The sequence below is a fragment of the Fulmarus glacialis genome, unplaced genomic scaffold, assembly GCF_000690835.1.
Source record: "Fulmarus glacialis isolate BGI_N327 unplaced genomic scaffold, ASM69083v1 scaffold4286, whole genome shotgun sequence".
NCBI lineage: Eukaryota > Metazoa > Chordata > Aves > Procellariiformes > Procellariidae > Fulmarus > Fulmarus glacialis.
In genome coordinates this window covers 1-19,246 of record NW_009219900.1, presented here as the reverse complement: position 1 = coordinate 19,246, position 19,246 = coordinate 1, and the positions used below count along the sequence as shown (strand labels likewise).

At 35.3% G+C, this 19,246-nt stretch overlaps 1 protein-coding gene across 1 annotated transcript in view; it reads left to right on the top strand.

The window, feature by feature from the left end:
- NR2C2 (nuclear receptor subfamily 2, group C, member 2) overlaps window positions 1-10,425 on the top strand; it is a 34,559-nt gene extending 24,134 nt beyond the window's left edge. The window contains exons 10-15 of the mRNA XM_009580539.1: window positions 1,169-1,346; window positions 2,358-2,479; window positions 2,991-3,130; window positions 5,994-6,131; window positions 7,669-7,774; window positions 9,992-10,425. Coding sequence (XP_009578834.1) covers window positions 1,169-1,346; window positions 2,358-2,479; window positions 2,991-3,130; window positions 5,994-6,131; window positions 7,669-7,774; window positions 9,992-10,166 — 859 coding nt within the window. The 3' untranslated portion in view covers window positions 10,167-10,425. The remainder of the gene's footprint in view (window positions 1-1,168; window positions 1,347-2,357; window positions 2,480-2,990; window positions 3,131-5,993; window positions 6,132-7,668; window positions 7,775-9,991) is intronic.
- Window positions 10,426-19,246: the final 8,821 nt, after the last annotated feature.

The window sequence follows — 19,246 nt, the reverse complement described above, 5'->3', positions numbered from 1 at the left end:
GGAAAATGTAAAATTAATAAACTTTTTTTTTAATGTTTAGAAAGAGTTTGGAGTCTTTATTAATGAGAAAAATGGGAAAAGGAACATGGAATCTTAAAATTTCCAGCAGAGCTTGAGATTTTGATGGTTGGGGCTTTTGGTGGGGTTTTTGTTTGGGTTTTTTTTGGGGGGGTGGGTAGGTTGAAGGACAATATAAATTGGCAATATACTGAAATAAGAAAAATACTTGGCCTCAAAACTGTCCATTGTTTCTCAAGTAGAAGTCTTTTAAGAGGAGCTTAACTTCAAGCTCTTAAGTCTTCTATTTAAACTCTTCAAGTGAGCGAACTGATGCTTAAAAATACTTGACACTGCAACTTCAATTTATGTCAACCTTGTACTCCTTCTTTAAAGCAGAAAAAAAATTCCACCCCCCTGCCCTCCCCCACAAAACTTCTTGATAAAAATACTGGCAAAACAGCACTATACCATAATACTGTCCACTGGTATGAAATTGGAGCACAAAATTCTTCTTTAAATCTAAGCTCTGTTATCATAAGAAGGGAATTTACGCTGTCTTATTTCAGCAATGGCCCAGCTACAGCTTGAGTATAAAGGAGTGGAGGGACCAGTCTCTTTTATGTTACTGTCAAAAGGTTTCTAAGGCTTTGTCTATACTATGAGATCAGGAGTGCCTGGCCATCTCTCATCTTAAGGGAAAGGAAATTCAGGCATGTTGTCTAGAAGAGAATCACACTATTCTCCACTGTTCCAAGAATTGGACATCAAGGACAGGGACTACAGGGAGTGTATCTAGTCTATAATCCTCACATAATCTGTTAAACGTTCCAAGGTGAGAAGGAGGAGAATAGTGAATGGTAAGCGCAAGACTTCACTAGTACAAATACTAGCATAAAACTATTTATTTACAGTAGTAGAAAGTTCCCCCCCGTACAGGGGAGTCTTTCACCAGCGATATATGGGCAGATCTATTCCTTTTATTAATGTCCAAACAGTACAGAGGGGCCAGGTTGTAATGAAAAGTCTAACCTTGTGTCTTAGCATAAACAGTTCCTGTGTATGTTACCTCTAAATGGAAATGCTTTATAGCGTTTAATTTGACCACTACTCTGAATTTTTTTAAGGTGTAAGGAAGTACTGTTTCATCGTTTATTACTTTTTTTTTCAGGGCATTTGATACTTTGGCTAAAGCACTTAATACCACAGATGGTACAGCAGCTCATAACTTGGCAGATGGGATGGATCCTGCAGGAGGAGGAAATATTCATGTAATCAGTAGAGATCAGTCAACACCAATTATTGAAGTGGAAGGACCCCTACTTACAGATACACATGTCACATTTAAGGTATGTGCTTCTTTAAATGTCTTACTAAACAAAGTAACACTTAAGACATAACCCAAAATTAGTTTACTATGTTTTCTTTATTCTTATATTTAATTTTGGCAATATAATCTAGGATAACATCTGCTGTTACAAAGCTTCTAATACAATTTTCACTCTTGCGTGCTGTATGTAAAGAGTATAGGTGTTATTTCATAAGACCTTTTCATAGACAGAAGGATGCTTTAAAATTTATTTCACTTTTCACTTCTGTTGATAAGCACATTCCATATCATCCATATAGTATGATGTTTTTCTTAATTAATTTAAAATTCTAGATAGTGTAAAACTTTCATCTAAAAAGCTCCTTCATAAAAGGAAAGGTTACAGTGCCTTCTTAGATGCTTATGGTTAGACCACTGAAAAAGGTCTTGCATTTTAGAGATGCTTCAGCTTCAACTGAATACAAACACATGTTGATAAACAGTGTGCGAGAAACAATAAGGGTGTTCATCTTGCTGTAACCAAATTGCACTGTTTCAAGAAATACAAAGATCATTACTGAAATAAGCAATACTTAATGCAGTCAAACTTTTATCATAACCTGCTTATTCCCATTAATGGTGTTTTGTGATTGTAGATTCCTATTACATGACTTTCCCATTTTAGATATTTAGATTTTATATTTTATTTTGCTTCTTTTTAAAAAGTTTTAAAAGATCTTTTATAGCACTGTGATGCTAGCCAACGCTCCACAGAGTAATTAAATTTATAGATTTAGTTATTATTAAATGAATATTAAAACATTTTAAAAGGAAACATTTGAACTCTCTCCCACATAATTTCTTGTCTCCTATCTCTATTTTTCATTCCTTGCCAGTAGTAATGCGTTTTCCTTTGACAATTTCTTGTCACACAGTTGCTTATGACAGACTATGAGAGTAGTTTGAATGTTTTTGCTGGTTATTTCATTGATAATAAAAATTGTTTTATGTCAGAACTGTATATATTGTACTGTACTTTTATTTTTTGCAGCTGACAATGCCCAGTCCAATGCCGGAATACCTTAATGTACACTACATCTGTGAGTCAGCATCACGACTGCTTTTCCTCTCTATGCACTGGGCTAGGTCCATACCTGCATTTCAAGCTCTGGGGTAAATGGATATACTGTGTTGAGTGGTTTGCTTTCTAATGAATTTAAGCACTGATCTGAACACTTTTCAGCTATTTTGAATTTTTAAATGATGATATTGTTTAATTTTTAATGAATTCTTTCACATGTGTGAAGACTATGCAATATTCTCCTTTTTGAAGAATAAAATAGAAGATGGCAGAGGAAGGGATAACTATAATAGCTGATTTAACTGCAGTTACAGAAGCTAAAGCCGAATCAAAAGCAAGCATTTAATTTGTAGAAATATATCTTTGCAAAGAACTGGTGGGCACCATTTTACAGATAACCTGAAATGGTTTCCTGTAGTTGGCCTATCACTACTTTTTGCTTTCTGAAATACTTGTAATATGCTAATATATGCCTTTTAGTAAAGTGGTTTGCAATACCTTAGTCCTAATTATTAATTGGTATAATTAACATAATTACATATAGGGTAATACCAACCTGATACAAAAACTACCTACAGTTGTTTGATTTTCTGTTGTTTATAGGCAGGACTGTAATACAAGCCTTGTGCGTGCCTGCTGGAATGAGCTGTTTACCTTAGGGCTGGCACAGTGTGCACAGGTGATGAGTCTGTCTACTATCCTAGCAGCTATTGTCAACCATCTCCAGAACAGCATACAGGAAGGTATGTTTTCACTGTATGATTCTTACACGTGTTCAGTCCTGTCAACACTACAGGGACATTTGTGTAACATTTCTCATGAGGTGTTTCCTAATCAGTGGCAGAATTATTCCCCAGGATCCAGGGGAAGGAGGAGCCTTCTCTGGCATAATTACCTTTCCTCTGGTCATCTACGACTTTTCTTGCACTGACCTCACAGAGATCTCTGTGGGATGGAAGTATCCATAGAAGAAATGGGGATAAGGCTGGAGGACGTATTCTCCTGTCTTCTCCATCTGACTGGCAGTACAAAGAAAGACAAGTACAGCCTAAAGTTGGGTGTGCTCACAGAGCCTTCCTCCGATCCAGATGTAATTTTTTTTTTCCTCTTACAATAATGATGTCTTCTTCGAAACCACACCAGAATTTTTTCCTTCCAGAACTTTCGTTCTCTTCTTTGCAGTGTAAAACTATAGCATTTGCCAAGTATCACAACAAGAATATTCTTGCAAGTATAATGGTTTTGGATACTGTTATAATGCAGTAATGATTAATGTATTTTGAATTACCCTCTGAAGCATTAAACAACCTATTTTCTTGACACTCTTAAGAAGATTTATGTAATTTTATTTTTTAATACAGTGTTGGCCTGTTGATAATGATGACTGTATCTAGAATGGATGATAATCTGTTATGGTTGCGCTTTTTTCATTCTTTTCTTTCAGGATGCTCCAAATCAATATGATTGATTAGTGTGAGAATAACATTCCTTTTTTTTAATAGGGAAAAAACCCCAACACTAGCTTTAAACTCTGCAAACACAGCATATAACATGAAAGCTAGCTTAAATTTAAATGTGCGTTAAAAGTAGTTACAGAATACTGTTTGGTACCAATTTGTGTGATGGTTTTTGTGGTGCCATTATTGTGCATACAAAAAATGGGAAAATAGGCTTTTACTGAGGAGAGTAAAACTTGATTGTAGAACTATAAAATGTACAAAAGTAGATAATCTGAAAAAAATGTTTAATAACTTTTAGTCCTAGTAAAGTACATTTGTTTTAAGCTACTTTATTAGCTTCATTATGATAAAGTAAATTAGACAGAAATTTGTTTCTTAAATGGATAGTATGCTTTCATAATGAATATAGTTTTTTTTTTTCTTTTTTTTCTTGTAATTTAAGAGAGCCTGGACAGCCCTCAAAATACAACAAACTAATGCTCTTTTCCTGCAGAGAGAGGCGAGAGTTTAAAAGACCAACAGGGAAATGTGCACATTGTGTGTTCTGCACAGGGTTAGGCTTTTAATTATATCTCTGTCAGAATAGAGAGAGCTGTCTATTCCATCTACAGGCAATGAGTTTGTGGAGGAGTAAGTGGTGGGGCTATTACAGCCTTAAGCTGGCTCCACTTCTGTTCCCATGTCTCAAAAAAGAAAAAAATAAATTTGTTCTACAACCTGTACTTCCAGTCATACCACGTTACCTGAGACTGGCCAAGAAAAGAGGATGATTTGTTTTATTATGATTTGTTGATGATTTGTTTTATTTATGCATCCTGCAAAGTTACCATACTATATTGTGTATTATAACTTTAAAATTCAAAACAAAGTGAAGACATTTCAGAACTTTATCCAGGAAGCATATTAGTGATGAAGCTATTTGGAAACTCTGGAATTCAAGTTCACTTTTCCTGAGTATTTCTGCACCATCGTTTCCCACTTAATACAGAAATAAAAACATTACATCATGTCTGTCTTGATCCATCGTGAGTAACTAAAAACTCGTATCACAATTAATGTATTTTAGAAATGTAGATTATGCTTTCATTCTTATTTCAAGACATTGTGCAAAAAATGTTTCTTCTGTTCAATCGTTTTGTTGCAGTTTCAGAAAATATGTAAAATGATAAATTACATCAAAGATTCAGTTTAAGGCACACGGGTCTAAGCAATCATATACACTATTAGCTGTACAGACAAAGGTAAAATATTTAAGTTATAATGATATGAAATAGTAGCATTAGAGATCATGACTGGAATAAAATGATTCTAATGTATTTCTCAAGAAAAAGTTTTATCCCTTGTGAATTGACTTACCTCTGAAGTTTGATAATAGTAATTATATATTGAAAGATTTGTCTTAATGTCATCTCTAAGGTCTTTATTTTTTGACTAGTCTGCAGATACACAGAGAGAAGGTACATTTACCAAAATAGAAATCTCTCCCTCCCTAGCTGAGCAGCTAATACCACTCAATTGTAACTTATCCACAAATAATAATAAGATTTTTTTTTTTTAAATCAACATTTTAAGAAAGAATATGAAGCCAACATAAGGAACGTGATGTTTCAAATGATGGAAGAATCTGTGCACATGTATTTGAGTGAATTTACTCCATTGGAAGGAAAAAATCACTTCTAAAAGTACAGATAGAGGACAAACTAGCACTGTCATTACTGCTTTTCCATTCACTTGTGGAAAAGCTAACTCAATACTGTTTGAATTTAAAATTGGGATTGCATGAGAGCATTTGTTTTGTTCGTTCCCAGAATCACTCTAGCCATTTGTAGAATAACTCACCATAATTTGGGAGTCTCTGCTCAGAACAGTACATCACTGGAATAAGATTGGTGTTGCAGATTATGCTGTACTGGCAAAATTATGCAAAAGAGTTAACATTCTGTTTGCTAGCCCTGTGTCTCACTCAGCTTTGTAAATCTTCACTTCCAGAATCATTTAGGCCATCCTTATATGTTAAGTGGTTTTAAGATAGCAAATGACACAAAAGACTTTAAAATGTCACATCACTTGTTTTATAAAAGGATATTGGTTAATATATCAGATATACTTGAGCTCACATGAAATAGTAAGCAATATCTTTTTGTAGATAAACTTTCTGGAGACAGAATAAAGCAAGTCATGGAACACATCTGGAAACTTCAGGAGTTCTGTAACAGCATGGCCAAGCTTGATATTGATGGATATGAATATGCATACCTTAAAGCTATAGTCCTCTTTAGCCCTGGTAAGGAATTTAGTAACCATGTCTTTTTAAATAATAAGCATTCATATGTTAATGTTTTTGCCATTTTTTTAATGAGATTAATGTCTTGAGATGAGACTGATCTGTTAAGCTGCAGATAAAATGATTGTTCCATAATGATTTATCACAAACAATATGTGTTTTAAAAATAACTTCGGTGCAACATATCCATGTTATTTACAGTTCCAATATATCAGGTATTTCCTGTACACCCACCTTAGAAGACTAGACTCTCGATTATCTTCAGCTGAGAATCTATGTATATTAAGTTATCTGGCATGTGTACTAGCAATATTAGTGAAGTAAATGGTAGGAAAGATTAGAGGAAATACATTCTCACAGTGACAAAAAGAAAGTGGCTTATATTTTAGTATTTTTAATACATTCATAAGAGGGATTACTGAAATATGAGCAGAAATACCACTGTATTTTATATGGAACTTCCGCAAAATCTCCAAAACTAAATGTAAACAGGCTGCCTTCCATTTGTTACCAAAAAAATGATAGCAGACAACTAAAGCATGATCAACAGTATTTATGAGATATGAGGATTTACTCAAAGAAGACACTTGAGATTTTCTGGAATGATAAGGGAAGGATATTAAAGAAATGGAAAGTTACAGTCTCCAGCAAAGTTGGAGAAATGTTCCTAGGACACAGAAAGTTAATTTAAAAGTGCTGACAGGCTGAGTGAAAGGGAACCTCTTGCTCAGAAATGTGAATTATTTACTTTGATTCAAAGGTGTTTACCACTTTGAATTTAACAAAATACAAAGAAAAGAAGTATCTTGTTATGAGGGGTTTTGTTTTGTTTTTTAACGTTGATACTATTTTTCTCTTTGTAATAAAACTTACTTTAATTACAAGATATTGGGGTCCTGAAATTTGCTTTTGAAAATTTTTTGTAGATTGTACCATTAGGGTTAGGTTTATTAGGATTTTTAGTCAAGTTGGAGGAGCAAGAAACTCTCCAAACTCAAGGTAGCTCTGTCCCGTTTCAAGGGAAGAGCAGCTGGAACACAACACTGAAGATATTTGGGCATAGTCAGATATGTGATATTTTCTGTTTTTTTTCTGATCATATGACTGTCTTTGAGGAGCTGAGCCAACTGGAATTAAAACATGAGACAGACTCAGAAAGGTCAAGAAATTGATCTGTCAAGAAAACAACCCTAGGTACTGCTCAGTCAGCATAGTTAGTCAAAATCACAGAGGCAAACACATTTTAAAAAGCAAGTTTAGAAACTAGGAGTGTCATTGCTTGGTACACACCTACAGGCTTAATCTTTTTCCACTTTCTTGTGGATACACACAGCTATAGAGAGAAAAGTGAGTAAGCTAATTCTGAAGCCAGGAAGTAAACGTTCAGTTGAGTGGTTTCCTTTATACAGCTAACACGTTAAACATCACAATACAAGAGAAATATTTAAATGAAATTAAATGCGAGAATCTTATAACTACATATATTTCACAATGTATAGGGAAACAACCGACATACAGAAATGTTTTGTTTCTTTAGATCACCCTGGTCTGACCAGTTCAACCCAAATAGAAAAATTCCAGGAGAAGGCACAGATGGAATTGCAGGACTATGTACAAAAAACCTATCCAGAAGATACTTATAGGTATTTATTGTCTATAGTATGCAAAGTAATATTGTGGGCCATAGCTGGCAAAAGTACAAAATAACATCGTTGATGTAAAAATTTCCTTTTTGACATTTGTTCTTTTTTGACTATGGATGAGAAAGAACTAGAACCTTGTTCATAAAAGCAAGCAGATTTGTTTGAAGATAGGTAGAAGCAAGAATGGCTGTCTAGCTTCTTCCACGTAAATTAAACTTGAGTACTTTCTTTAATTTTTTTTTGAATGGTTTTTTTTTTTGAGAGTCTCATTGCCATGTTTAGAAAAGTAAACAGACTTACTTTATTAGAAGTCTCAAGAATAACTCTCAACTGCCTCAAACTGCCTCCTTTTTCAAGTTAGTTGTCAAAGAGGCTTTAGGATAATAAAAGGTGATTATCATCCTTTAAATGTTTGTCAATTTACATATGCAGAAAAGTATTTAAACTGTCAGTTTATAAACCATGTGGGGAACAGTAACCAACTCTTAAGCTTCTGTTTATAAGAAATTCCCACATCCTACTTATTTTCGCCTTTGTTTATTTTTTAATTTCCAAGGACTTCTCTTTGAAAGTATCTAACTTGTTTTTTCACCTCTCAACTGTTCCTGTTTCTTACTTGCTAGAAATAATTATCCTATTTTCTAATAATGTCCATCAAAACTATTTTAAATTTCATCAACACAATGATTCTCTGCACTACAAGGGAAATTCTAACTTCTGTCTAGCAATATATCCTAGAACATAATTGTCTTACTGTGAAAGGTATCCCCATGTAAAGAAGTATGCAACCCCATGCATTTAAGCAAGGTCTGAGGGTAGTGTAACTTTGAGAAAAAAAAAAAAAAAAAAAAAAAAAAAAAGCCTGTAAAAGAGAGAGCTTCTCCCATCTCAGAAACTGGTTTCTGCACTGATCTTACAGAGTTAACATTGTATGGGGCAACAGACAGAAGGGGCATCAGGATTCCCAGTTAGGTGCAGTGAAGATGGGATTCTCTACTTCAGAAATATCCTCAAATCCCACATTCTTCTTCTGTGTACAATTCAATTATTCTGGTTTGATGCGTGAGAGCTGGATATCTGCCATAAAAAGAAATAGTGAATTTTTTCCATATGCTTACTTCTCTTATTAGTGGCTCAAGGAAGAAAATAAGAGTGTTACACTTCCCAAACAATGTCCTGTATTTTAATTGTCTATATCTAGTTAAATGTCTATAATCCCCGTGCTCACCCATAGATAAGCTTAGAGGACAAATCTGATTATTTCTGAGCAACTGAATGCTGGCACAAATTGAGATAGAAGTACAAGTGGTGTTATTTTCACAAACACAGCAGCATGGCTTTGGATCTTTTTGCAATTTTCCCCTAAAATTTACAAGATATGGTATATTAGCAGAATGGACCTTACATATTTTCTCCATAGATATTCAAGCATTTTCCAGAGGCCTGTGTTCAGTGCTGCCTAAAGTTTGCTATTACATGGCTCTGGTTCCGGACATTTATTTATTTCAGCATTTGTGATGTACATCTGCCATATAAACACAGCAGATATGCTTTCATCACTGTCCTACATTTCAAATGCATTGAAAGTCCAGAAATTAAATACGATCACTTCGTTATATTGGATGTCTGTTAACATACTGATACATAAAAAACCACAGCATTTGGCAATATGTGTAGTAACAGCACATCCCTCCAAATTCCTTTTCTCATCAGAAGCAGATTCTCTTATTTCCTTTTATACATATCCAGTCCCATTCTTGCTATCTGGTTTGTCATTAAGTTGCTAGGCAACTGAGGACTACGCTGTTTATGGTTTAAATTTTAATTAAGCTTTTTACTCTTAAAATTGTGCAAGTGTTCTCACTAGTCAGTATGAATATTATTCGTCTCAGCATTGTCTTGAACTGTGAAGTGCTTCCAGAGCTGGGAATTTCAAAAGCAGACCAGGAGAATTGTGTGTTTGTACATACACATATCTACAAAGGGCACTAATATGTCCTTTTCATTGGAAAATCACAAAGATAGATGGTGGCTTCTCATTTCACTTGCAGGATAGAAGGGTAACCATTCTTTTTATGATAGCTCAGTTAGCTTTAATTGCCTCTGTACTCCCATTCATCAGTTATGGTAATAATAAAAGCAGATCCAGCTCTTTAGCTACAAAGTATTTTAAACTGGTATTATATGTATTTATAATCCACTGAACTTCTTTTTCAGGCTAGCCCGGATTCTAGTTCGCCTGCCAGCACTTAGGCTGATGAGCTCTAGCATTACTGAGGAACTATTTTTTACTGGTCTCATTGGAAATGTTCCCATTGACAGCATAATCCCCTACATTCTCAAAATGGAAACAGCAGAATATAATGGTCAAATAACTGGCACGTCTGCGTAGTGGGAACAACACAATTTCATGGATTGAAGTAATTTTCATAAAAACATACAATTACGAAGTTAAAAGAATAGCATTTTGGTATGTACAAATATTTCCAACTTGTTATCAGTTTCCTGTCAGATTTCTCCTTGTCTGTTTGCTGACGTTGACAAAATTTAAGCAGCTATTAAAAGACCTACTATAGGACCTTTTCTGCCACAAGGAATATTTTTGATGCCTTTCATTTAAAAGGCTATAGATTACTGAACATACTTTTCACATGCTTTGTATTTAGAATTATCAGTGGTTAAAAATAGAGTTTTATAATATCAAAGATTAGTAATAAAATTACTTTAAAAGTAAAAAGAACAGTATGTATATATTTAAAAATATCCTTGGAATTAATATCTAATAAATGCCAGGGTATAATACTAGCACTTTGTAAGCACTTCTTGTCAAAGCAACGTCATCAACATCCTGCTTATGAGTATGGAAAAACGAAAAAAATTGCATATGTCCTTAGTCAAAATGCTAGTGATTTCTGTGAAAATGTAGAATGCTACAGGAGACAATCACTTATTCTACAAAAAGTCACTTGTTCTTGTGTTATGCATGAAATATTAATGTGGATTCTTAAATCAGATATCCACATTATATGAAACTATACTCTGTCAGTGCAGTTGTAATTCACAGTACGATGCAGTCATAGTGACTATTACATGCTACAGGAATTACCCAAACTAGGAGAAAAAGATGTGGTTTTTGCCACAGTAATGATGAAATATTCAGGATCCTTAAAGTTTCTATTCAGACCAACACAGTCATGACAAATGTTATTCTAATAGGAAGCCTTTTGATCATGGGGAAAATCAGTCATTAACTGGAAAAACAGTCATTTTCAAGTAGAGCTGTGTGATGCTTTTTGAGTATGCTCTTTGTATTTCCAAATTTACTCCTTCCCTCTGTACTGCTAAACACTCTCATCATCCAGCCAAAGGTACAATTTAAAACCTGAAATGTGTAGAACCTCTGGCTGTCAGCAAGAATATATTAAAAAGCTCTCTTACTTTATTTCTCCCCCCCCGCCGGCTCCCCTTCCCTGACTGACAACTTCCAATTTTGCAGTGCTCTCAATCTTCCTATGACTCAGTTTGAAACTGAAATATAGTTAGTATTTACATTCAGTCATGTACAATTGCAGTTAATGACTGATATACCATGGAGTTATAAAATTAACTACTTTTTAATTGTCTAGAGTGATGAGCCATCATGTTTGCTAGTATTGGCCATTAGCTCCTAGCATTGCTTTCATTTTAGTATAATTTATTATTCTTGACATTAAATATTTTAAACAATCAAAGTTTAAGAAGAAGTCATGGCAATTAATACCTTCATCTGATCCTGGCTCATTAGATGCATCAATTATTTTAATTATTTGTATGGTAGAGGCATTTTCTACTTGTGTATTTTTATGTGACAAAAATCTTAAGGGTAAGTTCAGCACTTTTGTTTTTCTTCTGTTATTGACATTTATTTAGAAACACCAACCAGGTTGGTGTTTGTGTCTTTTAACAGGTCTGAATTGTAGCCAAAAGACCTTAAGCAGCTCCAGATGAGGCTTCTGATATAACAAAAAGTCTTGACCTGGTATATTTCATTCTCATTAGGAGGCTCACATTTGTAGCACTCAGTGTGACACAGGCGGCTATTTAATTTTAGCTTCTGGATGCATTAAAGTCTTCTACAGTTACCATTGTTAGAGCATTCAGAATCTTCTTTTCTCAGAAGGGTGTTACGAAGGGTCCAATATACATGCAGAGATTTGTAATAGTGCACTTTCATTTCTCTCGGCTCTTGCTACAGAAAATGACATTGTCATATTTTTAACGTGATGGAAGGTCCTCATTCTGAATGTTAAGTCAACTGGAACGCAGAATTTTGTACTAGCTGTTTTATTGCAGTGTAACTTCTTGTGTGAATTGTGTCAGCACTTCCGATGCAAAGTCCCTGTTTTAAGGGTATACAACTTAAAAATTAATTGTGATACTAACAACATCAGAAGAAGTAGCTACCTTGGAAGAGTTGTGGCCATTTTTGTTAAAATTTAAAATTTTATTGGGTTATATCGTTGTTCTAAAAGCAGTATGCATTGAACTTCTGTGATGTTTTTCATTGCAAAAAAGATTATGCCGCTTAATTTGCTTTCAGTATTTTGTAAAAATCATTTAAGCAGATAAGTAAGCATTGTTGATGACAAATGAAATACTCATTAGCACAAAAACTAGCCATTGCAATCTTTTTTCCCAAATTTGAATACACACCAGCTGGCTTTTTCATGACAAACATCATTTCAATTTCCAATTTTTCAAGTAAAAGGGCCCCAGTTTCTGCGCAAAAATTTGTTTTCCTAATTTTTCTTACTTGTGCTGTGAGCATAACAGTTCAGGAAACAAAATAAAGCCACTACAGTTTTTTGGGAACAGAGGGATCGCATGGAAGAAAACGTAAAATGTATGCATTGTATTATATTTGTAAATCAAAATGGTAAATATCATGCAGCTCTGTTTACAAATAAACTACACTCCCTGCAAATGCAAGGCCACATAATGCTATCCTTGATCCATCTCTGGTAGTCACTTACTCTGCAAATAGTTCCCTCGACTTTAGGACCACTCCAGGTGTTGCCTCACCAGTGCCGAGTAGAGGGGAAGGATCCCCTCCCTTGACCTGCTGGCAATGCTTTGCCTATGCAGGCCAGGATACCATCAGCCTTCACTGCGGCAAGGAGACTGTGCTGGCTCATGGTCAACCTGGTGTCCACCAGGACCCCCACGTCCTTTTCTGCCAAGCTGCTTTCCAGCTGGGTGGCCCCAGCGTATATCGGTGCCTGGGGTTATTCCTCCCCAAGGGCAGGACTTTGTGCTTCCCCTTTTTGAACTTTATGAGGTTCCTGTTGGCCCACTTCTCAGCCTGTCGAGGTCCCTCTCAATGGCAGTATGACCCTCTGGTGTATCAAGCAGTGACGCTGCCAGTCTATCAGTGATCTAGGTGTAATCTAGCAGTGAAGCTATTTTAGCTCATTCAGAGAAATCTTTTTCTTTTCCTTGTATGGCCGTCAGTAGAAGATGGATGTTCAAGAGGCACAGAACTGATGAAGGGATTCTTTCTGCCAACAGAAAGTGTGCTAGAAAGGTGTTGCTAGCAATAGAAACTGGCACATCTAAGGAAAATGGGCTTCACAAAGTTGTTCTTGCTCTGTGCTAACCTTTGACATTATTTTCAGCCTCTTCTGGTGATTGGGCTTTCAGGCCACTCTACCATAATGAAGGTAGAACAATGTACACAGTACAGCTGCAGACTCAAGCAAGTTTTAAACTATGTGCAGAAAATACTACAAGGCTGATGTAGTTCTTGTCATTTCTGAGTTTTTTTCCATCCTCCCTGCCAGTAACTGGAAGATGGTAACAGGCTAATCTTACTAGCTTTATTTTTAGGTTAGTTTCATTTTGTTTCTTCTTTGCAAGTGCAAACTTTTGCTTATGAATATGGGACGGGAGGGTTTTTTATGATTGTAACAATTATTGAAAAACTATTTATTGATTTTAAGTATGGAAATAGCTTGTTTTCATAAAGGCCAAATTTCAATACAGTTTAGCCAGGAGAAGGGAACTGGAAATTACCAGTCTGAGGATACTGCCAAAGCAGCAGTGATTGAAGCAGCTTTCTGCAGTAACAGCACCAGTCAGGGGCCCTGTTTCAGTTGGGTGGTGTGAGCAGTAGACCTGGCAGGTCAATCAGACATACACAGGTGCACCAGCAAATACCTACAGGATGATACCACCCTAAAAAGAAAAAAAAAATTAAAATGTTGTTTTTCTATTTGAAATCCCTCTCCTCTCCTTCGGTTACTCTTTAGAGTGCAAAAGCAGGGTAGGTTGGTTCTTTTTCATCTACTCCTGCCCATAAGAGAAAAAGCAGAAATACCAGGCAAGCAACAAGTAGGTTCCCATCTGTCCCAGTAGTTTGCCACACTTGCCATACGGCAGCAGAACAGCTGCTGTGGTGGTTTGCTCTGATGATAAGCATGGGCCTGCTGCGAGAGCAGCACACAACATCTGCAGTCCTAATGCCTCCGTATATCCAGGGAGAATCAGCACAATAAGCACATGTTCACCCATAGAGGAGAGTAAGGGGCAGAGGAGGGACAAATTGCCAGCATCTACTGGATCCTGAATGACAGAAAATTAGTTTAAAAACCAGCTTTATATGAAAAATTACCAAGAGGGCATGGCAAAGGGGAGAAAATGAAAACATTTACTTTTTGCACCTTTTAATTCTAAAGTTGCTGAATCATTTTAACAGTAATCTCCCCTGAACTAAGTTCAGGCTTATTGTTTAATGAAAAATGCCATAACCCCTCTTGTTAGATAATGCTACAATCCTACTGCTGCTGCAATCAGTGTTACCAACATTACATGGGAAATTATTTGTGCAAAAAAAATAAGAACATTATTTATACTGAGGTTGCAAGTTAAAGTAAAATTCTTCATAGAGTTTAAATGCTCTACACTTGGAAAACATCAAACCCCAGAATTACCTTATTACTGAGCTTTTTGTTGTGGTGATACTGTCATAATATTCCATAATTCCCACAGCATGTTTTATCCTCTGAGTTACATGAATGCTTTGAAAATGGCTTATTATTGTTAAATTCATGCCTGTCTTCCTTCTTTTTAAAGGGTTTGATAGGTTTTTACACATCTTCATTTTGTGCCTCGCACCATCGTGCATTTCTGCGTGTTCAATTCTAAAACTCACTCGAGCAGCTAATGCATATGTACATAGTTGTATGTATGTGTGTATGAATGTATATGTTTATACCTAGCTGTCTAAATATATTATGTACAGTGTATAGAAAGTGTGTAGTGTATGTATATATGTACAGGTATGTAGCCATGTATTCATACCATTCTATATGTTAAAGCTTTTAATTCATTTGCTAATCCAGAGCTTCCTAGTTTTCATTTCTTAGCCCAAACTAAGCCTCGCTTAAGCAGGTGAATCCTCATGAATTTCAGAGGTTTGCACCTTTTTCTAAACCCAGCCTGAATTTAGTATTTTCTGTTCAGAACTGACAAATATATTCCATGAATTTTCTGGCTTTTACATTACTCCCTTTACCTTTTCTCATTTGACATGTAAAAGTCTGCCAGTGAATAGTTAATTGAACATATAATGTCTGTTAAAAATAAATGAATAAATAAATAACTACAGTCATAGAAAATACTTCACTGTTTTCAATATATACTCATTCTCTTTCAGCCTTCTGAGAGACTTTTTTGTAAAGTTGTATTTTGCAGTGAAACTTGGGAAGAGATTTTATTTTTTTTTTTAAAAAAGTCTTCAGCAGTGGCTAATTGAAAGAAAAACAAGTTGCCCTTTATCATTGAATTGTAGCACACAGAACAGGATGCAATGGATGCTGTTTAAAAAATCAATACTCATATTGCCATAATGATAACATGAACCAAACCGGTAGTTAAACAAAGACTATGTCCTCTGTTCCATGAAACAACGACATTTCTGTTACAGTGGTAACTAAACAAGACAGAGATTGCAGTTATTTTATTGCTTAGCAAGCATCAAGACTTATTTAGGATTTTCATGATGCATTTCGATTGTATATTCACTTTCCAAAGTTATTCTCTTTATTGTCTAGCTTAAACTAAACAAAGCTGGTTAGTTCACTTAGTTGTCAGACTTACGTCCATTTTCATGTTCTGTCCTTTCCTGAAACTGTAATTTGTGCAGATCTTGCACTGTGTGTGTGAAGTTGCCATTGTTCACATGGGAGCTGGGCACATGGAGCGTTTATGAAATTAGACTTGCAGTAAGACAATTTATTACTCATAAGGAGTATTCAAACATTTAAATTATCAAAATATAAGTAGTTCTTGTTCCTTTTCCCTTCTGATGACCTAAGTTCAAAGGAAGTCTTCTATGAAAGTAATTCTATTAACTTCGTTTTTTTTAAAAAAGCATTTCACAGACCATGTAGGGGAGTAGTTCAGCAAGTCTTGTTTCTATCATATTAAAAAGGTGAAGCGGAATTTTCTGGGCGTTTATTTCCACCTTTTGTACTCAATGTGGCAAAGACTTGTGTATGTTTAAGCAGATGAGCAGACGCCAATTAAAATAATGTGAGCTTCTTGCATGCTTAAAGTAAAACGCAAGTCTCTCTCAGAGTCAGGCCCTCTGCTTGTAAAGTCTTTGCTGTGGAAAATGCTAAGAATGTCCTCTGTTTCTTGCTCTATCGTTTAGTAAGTGTGTATAAGCTTTTGTTTCAAATATAGAAGAAAACTGTAAAAAAACCATTTTAACATTTCAAATAATATTTTTGAGATTTTCAGCAGGGAAACTATTTAAATTAATGGCAGGAATTCCTGTGACAGATGGTCCTTCATTGGTGTCTTGACAATCAGTGCTGTTTGAATAATGTTTGCTTTCCTCTTTAAAGGCTGAATGGAAACCTGAATGTCTATTAACGTCATTGTACTGCAGTAACATTTTTAAAGATTAGGAAGCCAACTAGGGTATTGATCAGGATTGAATCTGTTTAAAAATTCAACTGTGAATTTAGAAAAAAGCATATTTTAAAATTGTGAACTTGTTTTATATACACTTTTGAATTGTTTGTATTCTGAAAGACAAAATGTGCTCAAATTTAAGTGGCAATAAAGGCTCTGTTGTAATATTCTATGGAAACTGTGGAATGTGAAATCAGCTTTCTGTATTTGATCACAGAAAGCAAAAGTCTGAGAAGCACACCTATTGCCAGGTATCTAACACCCCTGAATAACTGGCTTCTCCTACATTTTTTAATGATCTTAGGTAAATGATAATAAGGCACAGGTCCATTTTAAAATACTTTCGATGATTGTGGGTTAAAAGTAGAACTGAATAAATTTCAAATAAAAAGGATATTCTTTAAGAAGAAAACATGTTAGTTATATGTTACATTTCTTGTACATGGAATTGATGCTAAATGTGGGAATGTTTTTAATAATTAATCTGTACTCCAAAATACATTGCAAGCCAGTGTTCAAACAGTTTCATAACTGAAAAACTGCACATTGTGTAACTGCTTGTATCTGTTTGGCATACCGGGGAGTTCTGAGCTCCAACAAAAACAGCAAATTTTAATAAAAGGAATCATCTACTTTTAATTTGTTGGGATATTTTCTGGAAGTCTGTGTTCATTATAATTTAGAAAACTATTGTTTATGTTGTTATATTTTAATTTCCAAGTTAAAAACCATGCAAAAGTTGTTAATTTCTTACAGCTGCTTCTGTGAAATCAGCATTGTTATGTGTGATAACATTTAAAAATAATAGCATGTTCTTTTTTTAATCTGAATTTTATATCTAATCAATGTCTTCAGTCATGAAGAGGAATTTGCATTGTTGTGTTTGTATATAGAGTATTGCAGTGCATGATTTAGCTTATGCATTTTATTAAATGCTGTTTAAATGTGGCATTATATTGTTGTGGCTTAATACTACTACCTAAATGAAGTTTATACCATTAAAGTGAATTACAAATATAAATGCATTCTTGAGTTTTATTTTTAAGTTCACTTAGTTTCTTCTTAAACATTAGGTGTCTAAGCCAAATACATAATTTACTATCTTTTAGGGAGAAAACAGTATTTTCCCTTTGCTACAGCGATTATCTTATGAGTGATTTAGCCAGAAGATAAATCCCATGAACCTTACTGACACCACGGAGTGACTTCCAGGAGAAGAAGGACCTTTTCCTAAAGGTTTTAATTCATCTTCATTAGCCTTCTGTTTTTCTCAATTTTTTTTGAGGAGGTAGTTAGCTATTAATAGACAATGCTTTATGTTTACTTTTATCTGGTAGCTCCTTCCTGTTCCCCAGTTTTTAAATTAAGGTGATGCATTGGGTCTTGTTTTAGTTCCCTTCACACACACTTTATAATGCCAAAGTTTGAAAAGGTTGATCCCCTGCCCATTGAAATAGTGTCCACTGAACAGAGCATTCAATTTGCTATTCTATCTGTAGAGCATCTAGAAAAGAAACGATAGGAGCTCAGAAGGGTATTACTAGTCAACATCAGGGTGCATTGACAGAATTTCATGTAGGAAATGCTTCAGAGCATTTGTGTATCCCGTGGCATGAACTCACACATCGAGTCAGGCAAATACTCGTTGAACACAAAATGCATTTTTTTGCGTTTAGGAGAGCTGTCTGGCTTGTTACAGACAACAGTATACATTTATTCATGCCATGTCAAATAATATATTAAATTGAGTTGCTTTTTATGTTTCTTTAGCCACTTAAATGAAAGTAATAGTGAAAAAGTAAAAAAAAAAAACCACACAACCTCCTTGCCAATAGCATGTTTCAGAAATTTAATTTGCATCAAGATATGATCTTACTACAAAGGGAAACAACAAAAATGAAGTAAAAAAATGCATGTGATTTTTTTTTTTTTTTAACCAGGGAGAGGAGTTGCAGCCCTTTCTTTTAGTTCATGTTCCAACTCTTCTACTTCCCTTAAATTGTTACTAACTAGTTATTTCTCCCACTTTAGCTGTCACAACATGATACCTTACTTTTAATGTCACGCTTTCTTATTACCTTTGCTGCCGAAATACTTGGTTTGGGGTGGTTTTGACTTCGTTTTATTAAGAGCATCAGCCCAGTTTATTTTTTGAGACACCAGCCAAGAGCGGCGGGCTGGGGATGAGCACATGAACGTGCCCCAACGCCCCTGCGGCCTCCAGCAGTTCAGGGCTCAGGGAGGTCCCGAACCAGACGTGGCTGCGGCGCAGGGCCTAGGATCGCTGCCTCCAACCCAGGCGGCCTGCTCTTGAACATGCAAGCTTTTAATAGCCACAGACCTGTTGCTAATCTGCAAAACGCAGATTCTCAGATAAACTGCAAAATACTGGTGAAAAAGACATCCGGCTTTGTGCAACTTCTTTGAACCTTACAAATCTCTTTAAGAGAGCAGGAGCAACAGCTGGGAGGCCCGCGCAGATTACCACCGTCTGCAGGTTAAGCAGCACCTTCG